General features: G+C 31.8%; 1 protein-coding gene across 1 annotated transcript; it reads right to left on the bottom strand.

Annotated features, from left to right (window-relative positions):
- Window positions 1-11,173: 11,173 nt before the first annotated feature.
- Window positions 11,174-24,462, bottom strand: LOC148613204 (uncharacterized). The gene is made up of 8 exons (XM_088586102.1): window positions 24,433-24,462; window positions 22,823-22,890; window positions 21,505-21,602; window positions 21,078-21,183; window positions 19,815-19,914; window positions 18,799-18,924; window positions 12,930-13,043; window positions 11,174-11,335 (listed from the first exon to the last, which is right to left on the bottom strand). Exons 1-8 carry the CDS (start codon window positions 24,435-24,437, stop codon window positions 11,296-11,298), a joined length of 657 nt encoding a protein of 218 aa, XP_088442228.1. The 5' UTR covers window positions 24,438-24,462; the 3' UTR covers window positions 11,174-11,295.
- Window positions 24,463-24,935: the final 473 nt, after the last annotated feature.

The following is a 24,935-nucleotide window of genomic DNA, read 5'->3' as shown; positions in this document are numbered from 1 at the left end:
GACTAGGTGAACTGGTAGTGTAAGCGTCCTCTGCTACTCTAGAAACTCCCGAATAGTTGCTTATAAAAGGTCTTGTGCAAGTTAGACGAAAGAGTAAAGGAAAAATATGACACGTTGATCAAATCAGTTATGGTGCAGTGTGAAATACCATAATGATCTACGAATTCATTATGATGACCATAAATCTTCTGTAGTGATGACTTCAATTTTGTAGGAACATAACCCTTCCCCATTATCAACATCACAGTTACACATTCCATTCAATATTTTATTTATGACCCGATCTGGAATACGAATCGAAACGTTATTTAACGAAATTTTATATCTTTTTTTAACATTTGAGTTAATTCAATTGGAAATAAATATTTTTAGTGTTTTTAGTGGAGTCCGAGTTGCTCATTTGCTTTTGTTAATTTGTATGTATTTTTTTAATTACTTAACATCCTTTGTTGTCTGTTCTCCATGTTTGTTCTTTGCCCCTGGATTACTTTCTTCTGTTTAACGCTGGACCTTTGGTTCCCTGGAATACTCTTTAATAAATCGATACTTTTAAAACCAATTGCCCTATATTTTAAACTATAATTCTCATCATAAATACAATATCATTTCTATTATTATATCATAAAATTGGGAAACGAACAAATTACTGAGCTATATTTTTTTTATTTTTTTATTTTTTATTTTTGTTTTGTTTTGTTTTGTTTTTTGTTTGTTTTGCTTTTCTCTTGTTTTGTTTTGTTTGTTTTCTTTTTGTTGTGGTTTTCATTATAGTATTAATCTTAATCAATGTCATTTTGAAATATATTGTATAATAATAAAATTTTGTATATTCAGTGCCAATACATATGTTTTCCTTCGTCATGGTTTAGTTCAAAAGTCCTTTAGCTGAAGTTATTCACATTGTGACATATTACGTTCATATGTCCTCATTTGAATAGCTATGCATTTTTGTTATATTTGGAATGAATTATATTCAGGTCTCGACGTAAAAAAGTAAATTTCAATTATGTACTTGGTAACTGTCTGAACCATAAGAATCTTTGAATAATTTACTATCATAGTTTTCACAAATACTTTCAATAACTTATAGCTACACAATATCTTATGACAGACAGAAAACTTTTTATATTTACATTTGAAAAGCTCTCGACATAAAGTGGGTTTTTTGCGAGCGAGTCATTGAACTTAGGCTTGTTCATGTTTGCTTGTTTACAGTCTGATTCCGCATTTGCATCTGTACCAGGTCATATCATCACTTATTAAATTACCAGTCCATGTAAATTTCAGACACTGCCAATGGTAAGATATGTTATGGTGTAGAAAAACCAACCAAATAAACGATGTTTTTGTCAGTCTATAAATGCTAAACTTTCAAATAAAGATAATCATATCTGCATTCAGACTTGCACTTTTTAAAAAATCATACATTTATCGATCACTAAAATCAACCAAATGAAACCAAATCAAGAACGATAACTCTTGCAAAGAGTCAATTTCATCTAATTTCTATATATTTTCTATCTCAAAAGTGCAATAATCAAATGAAAAACTAAGACTGGTTATGTGGTCAGTAATTGTTTCTGAACAAGAAATAAAACTGAATACGATAGGTGTTTTACATGCATGAATCACCTGTCTGATTTTTATAAAAAAAAAAAAAAAAAAAAACTGCTTCTTAAGTACCGCACCATACACAATTCAGACACTATCTGTGGTTAGGTGATTCGTGGTGTAAAAAACCCCATGGAACAGAAAATGTTTTTCTGGTCTACATATGCCATATTTTTATGTGACAATAGTCCTTCCTGTATTTAGATCTGTACTTTTAGAAAACTACACTTTAACCTCCCCCTAAAACCGACTAAATCAAACCAAATCAAGAACGATAACTCTTTTCTTTCCTCTTTCGTCTATCCCGGATTTGAATATTTATGAGCAACTCGGCGGGTGTCTCTAGAAAAGCAGAGGACGTTTACCCTACCGTGCACCTGGTCCATGCTCCCAGTTTTTAGTGGAGTCCGAGTTGTTCATTTGCTTTTGTTGTTTTGTGTGTATGATTTAGTTACTTTGTGTTTTTTTTTTTTTTGTATGTCTGTTTTCCATGTCTGGGCTTTGTTCCTAGATTGCATTACCACTTTAACCTCGGTTCCTTTGATTACTCTTTTAAAGTGCTAATTTTATGTACAATCTATATAATTTTTATCTCAAAAGTGCAACAACCAAATGAAAAACTAAGACTGGTTATGTAATCACTTACTGTTTCTGAACAAAAATAAAACTGAATTCAGTGGTTTTGCACATGCATGAATCACCTTCTGTCTGATTTTTATGAAGACTGCTAGTTAAATAACAAAAGACGGCACTACGACAGCGTAACTTGGTAATCTAATTTACAATTAAGTCGATGTGTAGACAATTTTAAAATATTTTGGCTTGTTTTATATATCAAATCTTTATATTCTGATTTCTTTATTTTCCAAATGGTAATACAGCTTATAGGTATACATAATACACAATATAACAATTTCATAGCATACCCCACACAGATAAGTTTTTTCCGAAGACTACGTAACAATCTTTTTCCCATTAACTAAAAACCTATTGTTTGTCTAAATCATTATAGTGTGTCTGAAGACATTTGCATAAAACTTTGAATTGATTTGTTTACTTGATATTGCCATTTCTTGAATATGCTTTTTGGGACCCCTTTATGGCTAGTGTAGGATGGCTGCATACTTGTCGCTAGACTATTACTGGAGTATACTTTATTGCAATATGACGGGTGACGCCGGCGTACCAGGACATTCTTACCCTCCTGTGGCATTTCATGTCACTACCGGTGTGTTTGGGAGTTCATGTTACTATTGCATCATTTGTTTTTGTGACGTTTTGTTTACCTTATCTTCATTTTTTATTTTGTTCGTTGGTATGTAGGTCGTGATTGTTTCCCGTTATCAAGTTGAGGACATCTTGTGTGATTTTGTCAGACTGCAGAGATTTTGGTGTTTTTGCCGATATGATATCCCAATACGGACTTTCCTTTTTGACTGTTCCTAATAAGAGGCAGTTCATGTAAAAGTCGGGCAGTTCCTATGATATAAGTGGGTAAATTTTGTCGCATTAATGTTTTTTAAATTTAGTTATTTTCTTTTTTTTTTAAATTAGTTTTGTATCGTCAATGGGTGGCTCAAAAATTGATGTTAAAGTTACCTAACAGAGCAACCAAATTTTGCTCAATTTAAAGAGTTATCTCCCTTTGTTCAGTGTATTTCAATATTCCTATTAAATCTATTTTCCTTTTATTGTTGCATTTAATCAAAAACCAACACTAAACATTGCGAAAGGATTCACCTGTGATATGAAATGGGTGATAATGTTTTGAAAATAAAATTTGCTACCCACTGCCTGGTTTTTTGCCTGGATACCCTCTTAACTATTTCCCCAGAGTTCATAAGTTCAGTAATGTTGTTCTTACCTTTCGTTCTATATTATAAAATTCATTGGTTACCAAATCAACTAGATGTATAACACCTCGTATGTCCGAAGTAATTAATTTAGTTTATATCATCCTGATGTAATGCCAAAAAAATCATAATTCAAAATTAAACAAAACAACAAAACAAATTTGCAAATCAGCAGAAAGTGAAAATGTGAAATGTTGGTTTTATCAATTTCAACATCATTTCATTTATATATTGACGGGTCACAGGTTTGAAGCATTAATCGTTTGTGTGATTTACATCATCTTTATTAATCTTTATTCTTGTAATACCAATTGGAACGACTCAACCTTTTTCGACAATCTATTCAAAACACCTATTGTTCACTATATGGAGGAACCAGGCAGGTAAAATAGTACAGTGAACTTTTAAATTTTTCCATAACTCATATTTTATGTTCTAGATGAATGTTGTGCGTGTCTGTTTCCATGTCTGGTCTTTGTCCCGGAATTACATTCAGTTGATTTTCGCTAAAAATTAGTTCCCTCAAATGCTCTTATTGTTTAGCTAATCTGCTTGCCCCCAAACTCATGGAAAAGTAACTAGTCTTTCATTCTTTTGATTCCTCGCTACAATTCTGGCCAAAACTCAAGTAAAATGTAGGGGTTTTTTTCAGACAAACCATGACAATTGTTCTTCACAATTTCAGAACTCATAGAATACATGCTTTTTGCATATTATGCAAAATTGTTTCTGAATGTTCCTTCTTTAATTATTTGTTTTTATTTTTGTTTTTATTCTTTTCTTTTTTTTATTTATGTATTTATTTTTTTTTTGGGGGGGGATATTATCTAAAATCCGATATTTGAAATTTTAAATAGACGTTGTGTACTTTGTTGGTGTCACATTCGACTGAACAGGGACTGGTTACGAAAACTTAAATGTTGCTATTAGAATGTGGAGTTATTAAAGGCAATATACATATTAAAATGTTCGAAGATAGTTGTTGCTTTAGGATTGTAATCATAAATCTTTGAAAGATACCATTAATTGTTGAGGGAAAGCACTATTCGATCACAAGAACGTCCATTTTCATATGCGGACGGGTAACATTAAGGAATGCTTGCTTCCCATTTCACCAATATATCTAAGTTGTTTCTTGGCGTATTTTAATAAAACAAACTTTTGTCAAGAGAGCAGTTTGTGCTGCAGATGATGTCATATTTTTCATGACGTAATGATAAGATCAAAGCATATTCCAATATCACGAATGCCTCCCCTTTGATGTGGACATTGTAAAAATAAAACGAAATCGATTTGAAGACAAAATTATTTTTTTTAAATTATGCGAACACATTTTTTTAATGGGGACTTTTATTAACTATATTAATTATACTAATTTATTAAATAACCGCAATGAAAAAATACATAAAATGTTCAATCAGTTTTTTTTTTTTGTTAAAGCATTTTTGTCCGTATTGCAATTATGTCACAAATCTAATTTTTTTCGACTTTGGCCATTGGCTACTTTTTTGCTTACGGTTGTAAAATATAACAACGAATAGTATTTTTATCAAAGTATAATCACGCTCAAAGGACTGTATAAATATTCAGAATATCATGTTTATTCTAAAAAAAAACAATGAATTTTATTGTCTATTAGTAGTGTTTTTGTTTTTGTTTTTTATTTTTATTTTTATTTTTTTCACGACGTTTTTTACCCATTGCTCGCTACCCGGTCTTTATCAAAAGCTTGTTTCGTTAGATTTGAGTGAATTAATAATTATGAAATTTTGAATTTTACATGTATATATGCTGCAGATAGTATATTCTAAAATTAATGGTACTTGGTTGAACATGTATCTTAGAGCAGCATTTTGTCTGTGTCTAACAAAAAAAATGTATATTTTATTTATTCACGCGTACACCATGCGAAATTCGAACAAATTGTTCAAAATGGGTAATGGTGTTGGGTCGATATCTTCATATACTTAAAAATGTATTCATCCTCCTCTATGGGTTATATGTCACAAAGCGCATTGAAGTTTTCAAAGTGACGTTCTGTTTTGCGAAGTAAAATCTCTATTAACGTCAATTTCAAAAACAAGAAAAAGTATTTAAAAGTTACGATACTAGATTAAATTACTACGACTGTGGATGTAATGAATAACAAAAATACGATTCTGATAAAATGATGAAAGAAATGTTGCAAAGAAAACTGGAAAAGGGAAGCCCCTCCCCCCTTGTGCGCACTCCTGTCTGTTCATATGCAATGGTGTCCTGGTTAAATCGGGATCAGTGTGTCTGCACCATTCGCTATTGAAATATTGTAAAATGAACGTATTTGATGATCGTCTTAATTACATTGTACCTCATGACAATTATTTTAGCTATAAGATATAATAAGCTGTACAAATATTGCAAAAATATTTTTGTAAATTTGTTTTTCAAATCGGACCAACAAAAAAAAATGATTTATTCTAGTGTGGCCTTTTTGACCCCTTATAACTCGAAAACCGTAAGAGATATCCGAAATCTGATTGAAAAATGCAGGCTGAATGATTATTGAGGAATCCAATGTAGAATCAAATGAAATAAAAAAAATTCGAAAAAAGTTATGAAAATGTTTTTAGGCGTTGCCAAACTTTTACCCCCTATAACTTGAAAACGGTCCAAAACACATAAAATCACTTGTACATTTGTATACCCGAATTGAAGAAAGAAAACATTAAAATATAATAATTGAGATCGAAGAATAAAAGACAATCTATTTGGGTTTTAATAAACCACGTATTTTTACCCTTTTTGGTCCCTTTTTCTAAAGCGGCAGGGGCAACAAAGTCCAAATTAAATAGGAATCTTCTTAGTTGTTGGTAAAATCATATCAACATTTCAGAACAATTCGTTAACCACAACTAAAGCTATCGCACGGAAACGAAATGTCCCCAGACCACGACGACGCAAACGACGACGTCGCCGCCGACCACGACGACTGCGCCATAACATTATACGGCCGCATGTTTTTTTCGTCGTATAAGAAAAACGGGAGATTTCGATCTCTAATTTTCTCAAAGAGGAAGCTTTTTAAATGCTTTTTCTCGAAATGTTTGGCAATGTTTTATGTTCAGCAACAGACCTTAAAATTCCGAAACGAGTACATTCATATTCGGAAATATAACATAACATTTACAGTAGAGATATAAAACCAAATAGGAAAGAAATGAATTCACTTTATACGCTTCCACAATTTGATTTCCGCGGGGGGAGGGGGGGTGTTACTGACTTTTTTGCTGTAGGTTTGTTGGCTTTCCGTTTTAGAGAGGGTGTTTTATTTTTTTTAGCGCATCACGAAATTCGTTTTCATAATTCCCAACATTTTTCTCATAGGATAAAAATTCCTTCAAATCATTTTTAAATGGTTGATGCCAAACTATTTACCTTATCAGGATGTTATCTGATCATTTCAATTGACCAAAACGTATAAAAAATTCATATCGAATCGGATAATTAAATGATAAAACATGTCATGTGTGTTATTTTATATAAAAAAATAAATAAGCACACCTCTTTTTACATGTAACAATTATAGAACGATGTACGTCGATTTCGACGTTACCAAATACAATACCAACACCGTACCCTACGTCATCATATAAGCGTAGGATTGCTTTTCATGTACAGATCAGACCGACTCAGTACGTGATTTGGAACCTGTCTGATCATTTATACTAAGAAACATATTGATGCACAAGACTTCGTGGAACACCTACTGTACTCTTGTATCAAAATCGCAAGCAATCACTTCTAAATTACATATTTACATGCGTTATTCGTTTCAATGATTTTGAGCGATTCCTCTGTGATATATGAATATACAATATAACATAGAGTATTTCTATAGAATACACTATAAAATACTAGAAAAACATTAAAATTATACCAACCAATCCCCCAATCCATTCTTCTTTGATAGAATTCCCCTTTTAACCTTTTGGATTAAAATTTAAATAAAGATCTGAACAATGGTAATATGTATAAAGATTCTGTGAAAGAGTAATCAAGAGAACCAACGTTATAGCGGTAATCAAAAGAATGTAATCCAGGGACAAAGACCAGACATGGAAAACAGACTAACACAACAAAGAACATAAAGTAACTAAAATCATACATACAAAATAACAAAAGCAAATGAGCAACTCGGACTCCACTAAAAACTGGGAGCATGGACCAGGTGCACCGGTAGCGTAAGCGTCCTCTGCTTTTCTAGAAACACCAGCCGAGTTGCTCATAAAAAGTCAAGTCTGGGGTAGACAAACGAGGAAATGAAAACTATGACCCATTGAATAACTCAGTTTTCATAGTGCAGTTGGATACACCATAACGATCCACGAGTTCATGATGACGACCATAAAACTTCTGTAGTGATGACTTCAATCTTGTTGCAACATAACCCTATTCCAGAAGCCTATTTGTTAGAGTTCTAGCGCAATACAAAAAGTCTGCGTAGTTTCGGCAAGCTCTGGCATAACGTATGAGTTGTGATATGAACACTCCATACGCAGGTGCTGAAGGGATGTTGCCACAGATGAAAGGAAAGTTGACAATTGTGAATAAAAAGTCATCACGTTTGTCGTAAAGTTTGGTCAATAATTGTCCTTTATCATCGATTTCTAAGTGTAGGTCAAGATTAGAGGCTGACTTCACAGTGTCTGTAGTATCCTTTATCTCAAGTTCTTTGGGGTAGATGCGATGTATCAAATCCCCGAAATTAGGATTGTTTAAAGATAATACGTCATCTATATAGCGGAAATTGAGATTAAAGGATCTAGCCAAACGATATCATTTCTTTCGGATCACATCAGCTATAAAGTCAGCCTCATTAGAGTGAAGGCATAGGTCAGCAAATAAAGGAGCACAATTTGGAATGCCGACCGTTTGTTGAAAAATACGTCCACCACACTGGACAAATATGTTGTCGATTAAAAATTCCATCATTTTGTAAACATTTTCCTCTGTATATTCAGAAGATGATTTGGAATTATTTCTAACAAAGTATGAGGAATCTCTACCAAGAGCTATATATTTGTATCTAGGTGTACTATCTTTTTTTGAAAAACAACGATGTATAATGTTTTTAAGTCGGGATTTTAACTGAGTATGTGGAATAGAAGTATACAGTGTTGAAAAATCATAGGTTTTAATGCTATTATATTCAGATAATAGTCTTGAACTGATTATCTCCAAAAGATCTTTCGAATTTGTTAGGATCCACATTGAATTAATACCAATACGAGAGTAACAAGTGTTGTGGTAGGACTGCAGACCTCTTTGACAGTTGTGAGTATAGAAGTTAAAAGTTTTGAACGAGGTTTGGTGGTACATTTTGCTGATCCAGCTATGAAACATGGTTTGCATGGATTGTTGTGGAGTTTAGGAATCCAGTACATAGACGGTAAATCACAATCATCGTCCTTGGTAGAGAGACCAAAAGAGGACAGCATAGATTTATGGTCTTCCACAATCTCTTCTTTGGAGAGAGTGGTAGTAGTATATGTCTTATCACTGCTATTATTTTCTACGTCTACCTCTGATAATAAACAATGGATGTAAAACATTTTGCAGAGAAAAACAATGTTGTTTTGGGCTTTGTCTGCTGGTACGACAACATACTTGTTATGTATAGTAGACAATGTTTTTGCTACATCGGGGTCTTTGAAAACTGATGTAGCCTTGGCACTCATTGACTTACTTAAAACTTTCATTCGTTTCAAAATTAAAGACCTCACGGCCTTTAACCACTCTGACAGAGAATCGATCTCTTCTTGTTCTCGTTTTATCCATTTTCTTCCCTAGTCCTCTACGGCATCCATAAGAACTTTACAGTTATAATTCCAATTTATGGAGCGTAGTTCATGGTACTTGTGACCTTTAGTAAGTATATTAAGTGAGATTCGTTTTCGATGATGGTTAAATCTCCCGTAAAGACGTGACCAGAAGGACCATATTTGAATGGTGAGTTTTTGCAAGAACAGTCAGGTGGTTTAGCCTTGAAGTCCTCAATCTCGAGGTTCTGCAATAGCCTTTTATAATTGAAAATTTTGCATGCAATGGGTGAAGTATAGGAATATGAAATAATTGGTATAGATTTGTTTTTGAAATATGGGGGAATTTTTTACAAGTTAACAGTTACATGTAACTCCATGCTTGCTGATACTACAACAGATCTAACATAAAAGGTGAAAACTGTATTAATTTCCATTAAGCGGTGTATGAGGAGTAAAGGATAATGCCTACATATTTATAAATGACACAGTTTATGCTTTGCATAGCAAAACACCCAAATTAATTTGTATCTTTGATATGAGGTTAATAATTGGAAAATGCAGTAAAGATTCAGTGAACGTCCAATTAAATTCCATTCTATGGCGTATGAGGAATGACAGATAAGCGATTCCCCCTTCTGCGTAACAAAATGGAAGAAGCACAGACTGAATGCTAGAGAGAAGGAAGAATAGATGGACACACCTTTCACTATACATCCACACGGTTATACAAGATGTTTTATAAAATAAAGTGCAAAACATTTTTTTTTAATTTCATTTAATTTTAATGAATTTTCCGACCTCGGGAAATGTGTTGTTGCTTTTTGAATTGATTTATTACTCTCTATAGAACTTTAGACAAACAAGAACGAAATTGGGCTCCTAAATTAGGTGTTATGACGTATTGTATCAGCTCATCCAGGGATATAAATCAAACGGACTTTCATATTTATAGCACAGTTGTCAATATACAGACGTAGCCACTAATCATTAAAATGTCAATAGTTCGCGATAACAGTCCGGAAGTTTACGAATTAAGCAACAAAACTTGTCAAGAGTCTTTCAAAAATTTCTTTTTTTTACGAGGTCAATAGTACCTCTGATTTTATGCCTGGAATGGAGCTGTTTGTATATGTGTTCGGAAATAAAACGTTCACTATCATTTAAATGACATTTGTCTGATCCGATTCATTAAGAATCTCTGGTTATCAAGGTTCAAAGAAGTACTAACTGATGCTGCCGCACACGATATATGGAAACATTTTATGTTGTGTTTATCTAATTAAAAAAAGCTGTAAAAGAAGATTATTATATTTAGCATTTCATTACATAAATGTCTAATCCTGATCAGAAATCATTTACTCAAGTAACAGTCTTTTTCAAAATCAGTCCGGAGGTGATTCATGTATGTATATAAACCATCAACTTTATTTTTATTTCCTATTCAGAATCAGTAACAGACAACATGATTAGTCTTTTTTTACCTAAAAATGTAGCATCTGAAGACAGAAAAAAAACATTGTTTGGTCGGTTAATCTACACTATCAATCACAGGTACCATAAGCAGTGTCGGAATTTTATATGAGCTTGTACTTAAATTATGTAGACTGATCTGAACAGAAAATTTATCAATATTACTTCGAATTACTCCTTTTGATACTAAAATCAGCCGGGCTGTAACGATTTACTTACCTCATGATACGATATGTATCGTGATACATTGTACAAGATTTTAGGGCATTGGTGTGGGGTAATTTGCTTTTTCCAAACACCTTGACCCTGATCATTTTTTCCACTACCTTAAGTGATATTTATAGTGTCTAAAATTCACCATTAACAATAATTCCATGTGTTTCAAATTTTTTTTATTAAAAATAAATAGTTAACAAAGATTTTTGCGAGTTCTCGAAAATCAGTATTCTTCATTAATATTTATCTACATAACTCCTTCTCATCATCTTATATAACAATTGCCATTCTTTTTCCTCTGTTATGTGTGTGTTCTTCCTGAGTATTTAGCTAATAATTTTTGTTTACCGCTCACATGCCGAATTTTTATATTTGGAAACTCCTCTGAAAATATACAGAAACCAAAGAGGTTATTATTATCATTATTATTATTGTTATTATCGGTGTTGTTGTTATTGTTGTATAGCGCATAATATAATAATACAATTACAATAAGCGCTTGATATGTAAAATGAATATCAGCACATATGAAAATTTGAATACATATACGAATTATGACGTATTGAAAGAGTAATCAAGGGAACCAAAGTTGTAGCGGTAATCAAAAGAATGTAATTTAGGAACAAGGACCAGACATGGAAAACAGATATACACAACAAAGAACATAAAGTAACTAAAATCATACATACCAAGCAACAAAATTAGCACTTTGAAAGAGTAATCAAATAAACCAAGGTTAAAGTGGTAATAATGCAATCTAGGGAAACAGACCAGACATGGAAAAAAGGCATACACAACAAAAACACAAGTAACTAAAATCATACACACAAAGCAACAAAAGCAAATGAGCAACTCGGTCACCACTAAAAAAAACTGGGAGCATGGACTAGGTGCACCGGTAGGGTAAGCGTCCTCTGCTTTTCTAGAAATACCCGCCTAGTTGTTCATAAAAAGTCAAGTCCGGGGTAGACAAAAGAGAAAAGAAAAAAATGATAAAGAGCATAAACATTAAATTAAGTTTAAATATCATCATGCTTAAAACGTTGGGTATAATGCTGGTGAAATCCAAAAATTATTATATTATCATTATATACGAAAATTGTATGTCATAAATGTACTTTATAAAACGCTATCACATGACTAGAATAGTTTATGTAATAGATATAATGAAATGCCGTTGATTCGTAAAAAAAAGAAACCACGAGCCTATAGGGTGAGTGATTTCTTTTAGCGAATCAACATTTCATTGTTTCTGTTTCCTCAACTATTGTTTTTACGTCTCCGAATTAATATGTTTTGACTCCCAAATAGGTCTTTTGTGTAACTTAAGTGAGCTAAATTGGCTTCTGGTATATATATTGGGTATTTACAACATTACTATATTCATTCGAGTGGAACCATGACATACGACAGCTTTGATCCATAGCAAGAGGTCGATATGTGAACAGTTGGTGATACGGAGTTCCAATAACATGATCTGACCCAAGAGCCAGATCGTCAATTCGACTTCTTTTTGAGTTTCCGATCGGCATTTTTATCATAATATTGTTTTCCAATAAAAAAAAGCTACAAGGTTTGTCTCCACTTGTTTCTTAAATAAAGTGCATGTACATGTAGTCTTTTTTTCGTGTAGTTCTATTTACAAATATGACAAACTAAAAAGGGTTTGTATAGTAGCAGAGCATGTGAAAACAGGAGAGTGCTTGCAATATCTCATGCATTACTTTGGCAAAATGTCCATCTACTTTTTCGTAAACTATTTTACATCATAAACGTATGGTTACATGTAAGTATCTGTCTCTATGTAGGGATCAAACAGTATGTGTGTGAAATATGTTATGAAAGAACCCATCGTTCAGACAGAATATTATACTATCACTTCATGAGAAGTGACAATTTCACACACTGCTAATTTCTCACATACATGTAAGATACAAGTAACAGATAGTACATTTGAACGCGCATATAATGTACTTACACACAGCCCATAACACACTGGTTAATGTACGTCTGTCCGTCATTTCCACACACTTCTTGCTTCGTCAGTGGACACTGACAATCACACATACCTTCATGAAGTAATGACGCACCACTACAAATTGAAATATTTCTATTACGTAAAAGGCATGTACCGTTTCATTGATATTTAAGCATTGCAATAATGGAAATTTATATAAATATTGTTCCTATAGATTTATTGTGTATAAACGGAGTGTGAGGAAGGTTTGTTTTTGTTCTGGGAAGAATAGAAACTATATCACGTGGGTTTCAGTGTTATATTATGAGAAAGTTAGTATTTGAATATCTTTACATTGATGGAAACCCATGCTTGAAAATTAAAAGTAAAAGCAGAGTAAAAGAAGCAGATCCACACAAACTAAAAATTAAACATCGAAACTTCACAAACATTCATTTTTAGTTTTATTTATGTTTTGACAACGGGGATGATACTGTACGTGAATTAATAAACCGCCTAGTATGCTGTATGCTATATTATTTCCTTGTCCAATGACCCATCCATGTATTGTTTTACTTTAAATCAATGCACAGTATTGTGTTTTCACAGCTCTGATTCATAGCTGGGTGCTCCATCATACCTAACAACTTTGAACCCCAAGCAACGAAAGTACTTTCATTACATGTACTTATGTTGAACTTCATTGGATGATTTCCCTTTTGTCGTATTATCAAACTTGCAATGCGGTCAAAACTGATTGATCACCTTTATAATTCCTTTTACTTTTATCATGTATGTCAGACAATATATATATATATATCATATTCAGTTAATATCTGTGAATTATACTTCTATAAAATCTCTGTATCGCATGGTTACATAACTTTTCTTACACCCCTTCATCACAATGGCTTAACATGTCCCTTTATCTCAATGACTATAACACACTCTTCTCCATCTTTTTTGTTACGTGTCTTTCGGACAATTTACTTGCAGCAATACTCTCTTATTTTATATGTATGATCGAAGGTATATAACATGACCAAATTTGTATCATAATCGTATCACTCGCGATCAATAGTAGCCCTTGGGCCTGAGGCGCTCTTGATAATGTAGATATCTCGGGATGAAGAGGCATGTGATACATATTGTGTCATGTATTGTTCTACGTAAAACATCTTTAGCGTCATTCTTGGGGTTAATTACATTGCAATCTAAGGTATTACATTACAATTACTTTGTAAACATACCTTGACAATTACAATTGTATATATAGCATTACTTTGCCTATGTAATGCATAAGATTACACATTACTTTTACCAAAAATATGAATGAAACATTTACAAAAACCTATTTGTCAGGACACAGGTACATGTAATACAGTATACATATTCTTTATTTAGTTTACACCTCCATTGTTTTTAATCGTCATAAAGGCTTCAAATGTATTCTCACCAAGACAACATCTATCTGGTCTATACACCTTTCTTGCAATGCTAAATTCTCTCAACAGGAGCACATGTTTCTAAGGGATGTGTAAATGTTTAAACCCTGTACTAGCTGTAGATAATGTTTATGAAACAATAAGTAGTAGTCTTTGTAAGAATCATGCACAATCTTAAAAATGTGATACACCCCAAATAACGCTACAGAAATTTTTGTAATTAAGTTGTTTTATAGGTCTATATTATGAAATGTGTAATTATTCATTCAAGTCTGTCTGCTCTTAGGAGAAAATCAACATTGAAAATTTAATAGATTCTGTTGTATTTGAGTGTTATTTGAGTTGTCTCCCTTAATTTTAAAAACTACAGTGCATTCTATATAATTTTTTATCTCCTAAGAACACGGGCTTATGAAAAATTGAATGCTGATTTCTTTTTCATTTTGGCAATTCAAGTAAAATATCAAAAATAAAAATATGTAAGCTTTTCAACCATGTATCACATTTTGCATGATTCTTAGCTGGGGTATTACTTAAATTCTTGTTCTTTTGTTACATTAAAGGGTTAATTAAATGTACATGTATGCGCTAGACAGCCACATCTCCATTTATTTGTGAACATATCTTATTGTTATTCAAATATGAATGAAGTGACAATGATTTTGTCATCAAATTAACACCTAAAGTCAAATGATAATTTATATAGATCGCGCTTAAGCAGTAAAATTTTAATTAGGAGAAATAATACAACACTGTTTCAAGTCAATTATGTTTATCTCGTAAAAACAATGTTAATGGTAAATTATTCGACAGAGATGTGAATACAGTTATGATTTATCACCTGTCTCCTTTTTCTTCATATTTTTTTTTCACTTTAGAAACAATTGAAATGGAATGTAATGTAAAAAAAATATCCCATTACATGAGTTTGGATCAAAGTAATCATTTCATTACATGTAATTTTAATGTAGAATTGTCCATTACATATCACTTTCCATTACATCAAAATGTAATATAACAATGCATTACACATAACACATTACCATTACCCCAAGCCTGTTTAACGTTTGTTATGAATCATTTTAATGATTCTCAGTAGTAATGCAACATAGTAGAAGTTTAACACATTTAACCTGCAAAATGTTTATGAAAACAATATTTAACTACTTTGCATCTACTAAAAACATTCGGCCATTTTTTCCGTTGTTGTAATAGTCCATGGACTGGCAGGGTCCACTGTCGCAATTCCTAATATCTCAGCTTTACAATGGTACCAAGAGAGTTGCGGTAATACTTAGGGTTTGTGGTAAAATGAAAAAAAATGTACCCCTACCCCGCCAAAAAAATCGCTTAAATTGACCTAATTCTTAATGTAAAAACCACTAGAGTATATGCTTAAGTAAAATATGGCTTAATTGGTATTTGGTATTTTCTGTTTAGTATTATCACAATTAGTACTTCTGGGGTTCTTTTGATGAATTTTGGTGATTTTCATAATCAGAATTTATCAAAAATTTGGATTTTCGATTTTTCGGTCAAAAGTCACGAACATTCGACTCTACAAGTTATAACTTAAATAAAACGTCTCAAACTTTGTGTCATTCGACATATAATTCAATTTCCTACATAGATAAACCACGAAAAAACGAATTTTCAAGAAAGAAATTTAAAAACAAAATGTTAAAAATATTACCCCTACCCCTAGAAAACTGGCCTCAGTATCAAACAGAATTCTCATTTACAGCATACTGACATTGAAGAACTCATATCTTAGCCATTCATAATTAAGTTAATGATATACTTAACATATCTGATCAATTAAGGCGATTAGATTTTCTTTTTGTGTGCAATTACTATAAAATAGGAGAAATTGAAATTTTCAGAATTTTAGAATTTTCTACTATGTCATCCGACATTGTCTTTTTTAGAATTTATTAGTTAAAACAAGATTTTGTGTGATACGGTTCATTAATGTAATGTTGTAGCTTCTAAATGAGACCACGTTATGAATATTTGAACATTTCCCAGTCAAGTTAGGTGGAAAATTGCTACCCCTACCTATGATAAAAAATGCATCAACATGAACCAAAATGTTAATTTTTTAGAACATACGCGATAAAAAAGACATTTTGGGTACCGTTGTTTTAATTATCGATGTATACATATCGTTTCATTTCAGGCGAGTTATTTTCAGTTTCAGGCTGACAATAACGAGTCTTTTTTTCATAAAATTAGGAATTTTCGGAGTTTTATATTTTCTTCCATTTCGTCTGTAATGGGCAATGTTTTTCCAAGTCCCCTATTTCAAACAAGTTTTTGTATATTCAAACACATTTATGTAGCATCTTACCTTTCTAATGCGCCAAGGCAATACACAATTTAACGTATTCCAGGCCATTTAGGCGAAAGAATGGTACCCTACCCACTAACTTCTGCTTCCATGAGAAAATGATCGTTTATAACATACACGAACTGTACGCAATGTCTGTCTGGCATTTATTATGCATTGTCATTGTTATGCTTTTATTGCCCAAAAGACGACGAAATATTACAAAAGGGGAAATTTAAGAATAAAACAAATAATCACGCATTTTAGCACATAAATTGTATAGTTTTTGTTTAAAATATTAGTTTTTACATGATTTGATTTTGTTTGCCATCATTATTTTTATACATATGAGGTTTCAAAGAGGCAACTACGATGAATGATTGGCATACATATATCCAACACCATTTAAAAGATGCTAATCTACCACATATGTATTCTTTTTTTTCACGGAAATTTTAGTGGGTATGGGGTACAATTCTTTCGCCTTTATGGCTTGGAATTCGTTAAAGTATGCGATTCCTTGGCTCATTAGAAAGCTTAGATGCTTCATAGACTTGTTGGTATATACAAACGTTTGTTTGATGTAGGGTGCTTGGAAAAAATGCCAATTACCGTTTAAATGGAAGAAAATATGAAAATCCGAAAATTCCCCATTTATGAAAAACTCATTATTGTCAAATTGAAACTGAAAAATATACCCCTGAAATGAGAAAGTATGTTAGATACATCGATGATTAAAACAATAGTACCCAACATGTCTATTGTACACCTTTTACATATTAATTATTAACATTTGGGTTCATGTTGATGCATTTTTTTTTCTGGTAGGGGTGGCAATTTACACCTAACTTGACTTAGAAAAGTTCAAATATTTATTACTCGGGCTCATTTTGAAGCTAAGACATCATATCATTGTACAGTTTCACCCAAAAGCTTGATTGAACTGCGGTATTCTGAAAAAAAGTGAACTAACGGGTGAAATAGAAAAAATTCTGAAAATTCCCTTTTTTCCACATTTATTGAAATTGTCACCCCAAAAAGAATCTCTAAGCATCTGCATTGACCAAATATGTTAGGTACATCATTAACTTAATTATGAATGCCTAAAATATGAGTTCTACGGTGTCAGTATGCTGTGACTGAGAATTCTGTTTGATACTGAGACCAGTTTTCTTGGGGTAGGGGTAGTAATTTTAACATTTTTTAAAGTCATTCTTAAAAAATTAGTTTTTTCGTGATTTATCTGTGTAGGAAATTAAATTTTCTATCGGATGATACCAAAATTGAGATGTTTTATTAGAGTAATAACTTGAAGAGTCGATTTTTTGTGACTTTTGACCGAAAAATCGAAAATCGCAAGAGGCATAAATGTGATAATACTAAACAGAAAATACCAAATAAGCCATTTTTTACTGAAGCATAAATGATCTATGGGTTTTGGAATTGAAAAATAAGTCAATTTGAGCGATTTTTTTTTTGGCGGGGTAGGGGTACATTTTTTTCATTTGATCGCAAAATCCTAAGTGTTACCGCAACTTTCTTGGTACTATTGTAAAGCTGAGACATTGGGCAACATATGTCAGTTGAAAGAAGAAGTTCGTAGAATAAAAAAAAACTTTAAAATAGATTTTTGCCTCAACGAGTTATAAAAAGTAGCAAAGAAATAAAAAAAATGTTTCATTTTATTTTTTGACGACAAAAAGAATTGTATAAGGGTACTTGAAGATCATATTTTGGTTGATGTGAGGGGTGCACAGGGGGGGGGGTAATCTCAGCCCATGTACTAAAATAATGTCCTTTCTACGAACGATGTTAATATAGACTACGCTGATCACTTTCGTGCAGATTGTTTATATTAACGAATTGATTTATATTCGACATTGTGCCTTCTTTTAATTCAATAATAACGCCTCCTTCCCCCTCAAAATTTTATTAAAGTAATAAAGTAATAAATAACAAGCATAGTAAAGGGCGAAGATATGCTTGTCCTTTTTAATCGACGAAATAAGTCTGTTGCTTCACTTATGAAAGTCTAATGATCAATTTGCTTCAATGTTTCTGTCTCGATTATGTTATATTTTTTTTCAAGTAGCAAATTAAAATATTCTTAACTTACACACATGACCTCCAGCAGTTGTTTACGTATGACATTTCTCCGTCTTTTCCAGAACCACAGACCGGATCATAATAATCAGGACAATTGCAGTGACAAAATCCGTCATGTAATTTCATGAAGTGACCGCTTTAAATGAATGAAAATCATATATTTTAATTAAAATATATATGTTTTGCTCAAACGTTCATATCATTTATCGCATTACCTATATCGCAACCTTACTCGGAATACACTTGAAATATAGTTAAAATATGTAATATATAACGAATATTTCATGTCACAATATGTTTCACCACATCACCCTTCGACCTATATCATCCCTTGAGGGATGGCCCTCGGGTTGATTGAGGGTCTTGGGCTGATAAATCATTTAAAACAAATTTCGAAATGGAATATTCTGTTATTTTATGTTCTTTCTGGTGTGTGTCTGTTCTCAATGTCTGATGACTTCAATCTTGACGCAAAATAACCCTGTTCAAGAAGCTTAATAACAAGAAGTCTAGCGCGATACAAAAAGTCTACGTAGTTATGGCAAGCTCTGGCATGAAAGAGTAATCAAGGGAACCACGATTCTAGAGGTAATCAAAAGAATGTAAGCCAGGGACAAGGACCAGATTTGGAATACAGACATACACATTAAAGAACATACAGTAACTAAAATAATATATACAAAGTAACAAAAGCAAATGAGCAACTCGGACATCACTAAAATCTGGGAGCATGGACCATGTGCAAAGGTAGGCATAACGTATGATATGTGATATGAAAAAGGATTTTGCCACGGAAAAAAAGGAAATATGACAATACGGAATGAAAAGTCATCGCGTTTGTCGTATAGTTTGGTCAATAGTTTCAATTAAATGTGTTTTTAAATACATTTAAGAGGACCTACAGTAAAAAGTTCGAAACATTTTCCACATGTGTGCACAGTTTGTCTGTTATATAAATATAAGCTCTTAACTGAATTTTGTGATACATTAAAACAATGACTTTAAATCAATCTAAAAAAAACTCACAGACTGCATTTCATGTTGCACTCGTTAGCAAAGTTGACAGTTTCCATGTAATTTGAAGCACATACTGGGTTGAATTCATCTGTACAACCACATGGTTGTTCTGCAAATTATAACAGTTACATCAAAGAACCATAATTTTGTAAACGTCCTAATAATGTTTAATGGGGGAAGTGGAAACCAGTAATCAGCAAAAATGTTCTTTTAAGATAGTAAGTTATATATGATTCAATTAAAAATTCTATATTCCGATTTCAGGATTTAATTTATGTTAGTTTAGACGTTTCTCCACATCCGGTGTAGATTATTTGGGGTAAAATGTCAGGTCACAGAAAAAAAGAGGAAAGGAGACATTCTCGCGAGAAAACTTTGTAATAGGTTAAAAGAAAAAGAAAACAATTTCTTAATCCCACAATGCTCTGACTTTCAACAAACAGAAAACAAATAGTGTCGATTATAATCCTGTTTGAAGTCCAACACGTTTCAGACAATTTTTTTGTTATTTGAGTATTTTGGAACCAGTATAGGGTCGTATAATTTCGGAACAGTTCCGGATTTCCCAATTTGGAATAAAGTATATCAACATGTAATTGTTGAAAAATTTACAAAAAAAAGTTGATATTTTAACAGTTTGATAAAGAAAAATACGTTTGGGAATTTGAATTTCCTTTTGGAAAATGTGTAATCGGGGTTCTATATGGTAGAAATGAGATGTTCTTACCGATCACGAGCTGTTTTGCCATCAAACGTTTGAAAGTGTAAAATAATTACTTGATATAAAATTTTACAAATTAAAGATTCAGTAAGTCATATTTTGTTTCATAAAAAATCAACGAACAAAATTTTTCGGTTATTGTAATGTATTGCTTAAAGTCTTAGTATTATGTTTATACTCTCAATGTTCTAAATTATTAGACGAAATTAGATATTTTGTATGCAGCCCTAAATAGAAAATTGCAATGGCACGTTTATATTCGCTTAAAGATGTTGAGACGTCCCATGAGTCGTCTCGTTCTGAGTATGCATACGCATAGATATTCATTCAGATCTGATGTCTTTCAAATACGTTTATATAATAACTGATATATTCAAATCTTTTGCATGAATGACTTTGTTTAAGTTAAGACAAACGGAGTTGTAAAAGGGGCCAGAGAGCAACAGTAAAGTTTTCAGAATACATTGGAAATGTTAACTACCTTTGAAAGTGAATATGTATACAAGGACGATTACATCAGTTACAGATATATTTTTAACAGTTAGGCTTACCTCCTTTTGATGCGTTTGGTATACAGTGAGCTCGATGAGGGCAGTTCAAATTTCCACATTGCTGTGGTATCGTTTCACATTCGAATCCGGCTGGACAGTTTGTAAACTAAAACATAAAGGCATTCACAAACTATTAAACTTATTTTTTTAATTTTTATTTTGTTAGAATTCAGCAATTGTTATATTACATGTTATATATTTTGATGGTAACTCTTTTAAAGTATGTTGAATATATATGAAAGATTGCAAAAGGATGAATGTTAAAATTTCATTTTGATAAACCACGATTTTTTTCTTTGTAAATGTTGTTTCATTAAATACTGTAACATTTACTTGTCTAGGTTTTTTTTTAAATAACATTAAGGTTATTTCAATACTTTTTGATCTAACGGTTTTTATATTAAGCATGTCTATACGCCAGACTTACCAAACACGGGTTAGTGGCACACTGACATCTCGGACATCCTGCTGGGATATATCCATATGGGCAGTCGTTGTCAGGACAAGCAAATATGCATATGCTTGCTAAATGATTAAAATAAGCAATGTTTACATCTTACTTGTTAATTTGAAGTAAGAAAATTAGTCAAGGTGATTTCTTACCAACTTGAAATTGAGTTACTCCTTGAAACACTATTACTATTATTCAAAATTTGAAATACATTTTCATATATCTATGATTGGTATTTATAATTTGATACACTCCAAGGTGTCAAGAACCTGTCACCTGGAGATTGTGTAATATACTTATTGTTGTCTCATCTAGTACCATTCTGCGTAAGAATCAAGCAATGGGTAGCACATCATTTTTTTCTCAATTTAGTTGCCTTTAATTTATTGGACTCATCTCAAAAACAACTGAAAAGCTTATAAAATTTATCCTGAAGCATTTCGGAGGTAGATATGTTTTGACTGCTTGTATAGGGAAAAGGATAGGGTAAGTTTTCCCGCCAATTTGGCCATACTTTGAACTACATTTGACTTATTTATATTTTAAAAAGGCAAACTTTACAAACACTTTGATAGATATTTCTGGTGGTTATGAAGTATAATACTTGTAAAATGCAAACAAAATCGTCTCTTTCTTCATGTGTCATAACTTATACACAAGTTGCTTGCTTCTAAGACAGAGTAGTACTTTTTAAAAAATGTTGACAATATTTGGGATGGGTTTGACCTGCATGCACTAAAGATTTTCGGTGTTCTGCTTAATGTTAAACTGTTAACTCATACATAGTTTTACCATATTTTGTATCTTAAACAAATTCCCATAACTTAACTTTAAAGGAAAAAAAAAGGCATTAAAAAAAGGAATAGTTCAAATGTCCGCAAAACTAACTCTTCAGTTTAATCTTTTTCAATGACATAGTTTTCTCAATTAAAATAATAGTACATATACAATTGAGGTTCGAAAATATACTGGTCATAGAATGGTAAAAACACAGATGACGACCCCCCCCCTTTTTTTCAGCGATGCACTCCCATTCCCAATATTTAAAGCACAGCAAACTTCACAGTTGGAACACTTAAAGCTTACCGTTTTTAATTAATTTTTAATTTTATTTTTTTAATTATTTATTTGTTTTTTTTTTTTTTTTTGGTTTTTTTTTTTTGTTTTTGTTTTGTTTTGTTCCTAATAAATTTATTTTTAATATTAATAACTACTATCATGTAAATCTGTTTTGATCTGCCCTGAGCAAAGCAATAAAGTTATGTTATTTTCTATGTATTAATTACAAATTTACCTTCGCTTTTTCCTGGCATATCTAGCATGAACATCAAAAGTAAAACAGACGGCAGTATAATCTGTGCACTAGAATATGGATCGAATAAATAAATTTTTAAAAAATTCTAATTCTAGTTCTAATGAGTAAAACATATAATATCGCTTAAATTTCTAAAATTAGTTCTCTGGCATATTATATAATTTAAAGCATTGTCGGCAGTTTTTAAAGTCTCCACAGAATACAACATCATGGCATATAGAATTCACTGTGATATTTTCTTCAAAAACTGACCCATCTGTATAGAACATAAATTAACGTCGATTTGAACACATTATTACTTTATTTTTTTATTTATTTTTGACATATCGATGTGGATATGTTGGTTCGGTAACTTTTGAGGTAAAGGTTACCCTCAATGGGGTATGGAGAAATGGGCATTGGGGTATATGGGAAATTGAGCATGGAGAAAAAGTGACAGGGAATTGGTCAATCTAAACAAATAAGCTAACAACAATAGTTGATGTTTCATTCTGTTGCTGATAGAAAAGAAAACTGTTTTTCCTTTTTTATCAAAAATAAAAATGATACATTAGTTTTGTAGCATTTATACTCCGTGTTTAATAAGTATATGGAGGTGTTCGTTACGAATTGGAAATTTAAAGAATGGGTGGAATGTTGGCCGTATTGAAGGAAAATAAGATTTAAATTTGAAATGTTTAGGCTAGCAGAATATAAACATTTGGCATCCCACACCGTTTTGTCAAGGAAATATTGGTATAAAAGACACACAATTTTGACGTTCTTAACATTAGTTTCTCCAAATAGTCAATGGCCATGTCTGAGGAAGACCAATATACGATGGCAAGCTTCGGAATAGTGAAATTTTATTTATTATTCTTTTTTTTCATTTTTGTGTACACCAGTTATTACACAATTAAGATTTTGTACAACTACTATATGGGGTAAAATCCCAATCAGATTCCGTTTTACTCATTCCCATATCCTAACAGCTTCTTCTCCATCGGATGCTGAGTGTGAAAGGACCAATTGAATTCCGATCATTTTTCTATCGTAATTTGTTTTAACATTACGATATTCATACAAACGTTTAAACTGCTAATTTGGTATATTAACCACGCCCCCTAACTTATGAACTGCTGCAAAAATATATCGTTTCGCGGTTTATCCAGCGTAAACCGACCCAAAGTCATTTATATCCTATCATCTAAACATCAGTTGAAAACAATTTTTAATTAAATGAATTTTATTGTAACGTTTAGTTGTCCATGAGTATTGATACATAATTTTTATTATGGTAAATAAAATAAGGCTTTGACGAAAACAAAGTCGATACTTCTCGAAAAATATTCGTGAACGTTTAAAGAATCAAATGAAACAAAATATAAATAATTTCTGAATTCTAAACATGTTGTTAGTTTTTAGAGTGTAGTGTTGATTAAATTATTGTGGCTAACAGCTTGAAATTGCAGAAATGACTTTGTTTTATTCATGCATTAAATAATATAAATTTGAAAATTCAATTTCTAAACATATGTGTTTTGTATTCAAATATTAACATATTTCTAATGCAATATATCATGTTTAATATAACTTATGTTCATACTCACTACATTTTCCTTAACAACGATGTTTCTCTTTCCGAATATAACGTCGTAGTAGTACATGTACCAGATACACAGATTCATATTGTCTGGTTAATTTCAAAGTATCAGCCACTGTAAGAGCCAGGCAGTTGACGAAATAACAAAAAAATAGCCATTCGACAGTTTTTGATTTTTATCTTTTTTCTTAGGAAAGTTTCGTCAAGTCTTTTTTGTTAATTATCTATATCTTTATTTATATGCTTGCATTTCAATATTTGAGGGTATTTAATTCTGTCTACTCTTCAAATGAGCTATTTTCGAATTAAGTATACAATGCTCGAAATAAAAACAAATGTGTGATAGTTGAGGATAGAAAATACAACACTATGTGTAAATATTAATCTTTTAAATGTTTTTATAGAACTGACGAAACTTGCCTGATTCTCAGAACGATTTGTATTAAATATTCCTGAAGGGATATTTAGCCCATGTATACGCGGAGAGTATATATCTGATTGATAAAATAC

This window comes from Perna viridis, chromosome 6, assembly GCF_037379345.1.
Source record: "Perna viridis isolate PV_CMFRI_1.1 ecotype Kerala chromosome 6, ASM3737934v1, whole genome shotgun sequence".
NCBI lineage: Eukaryota > Metazoa > Mollusca > Bivalvia > Mytilida > Mytilidae > Perna > Perna viridis.
The sequence above is the reverse complement of the archived record's forward strand: the minus strand, read 5'-3'. Positions and strand labels throughout refer to the sequence as shown.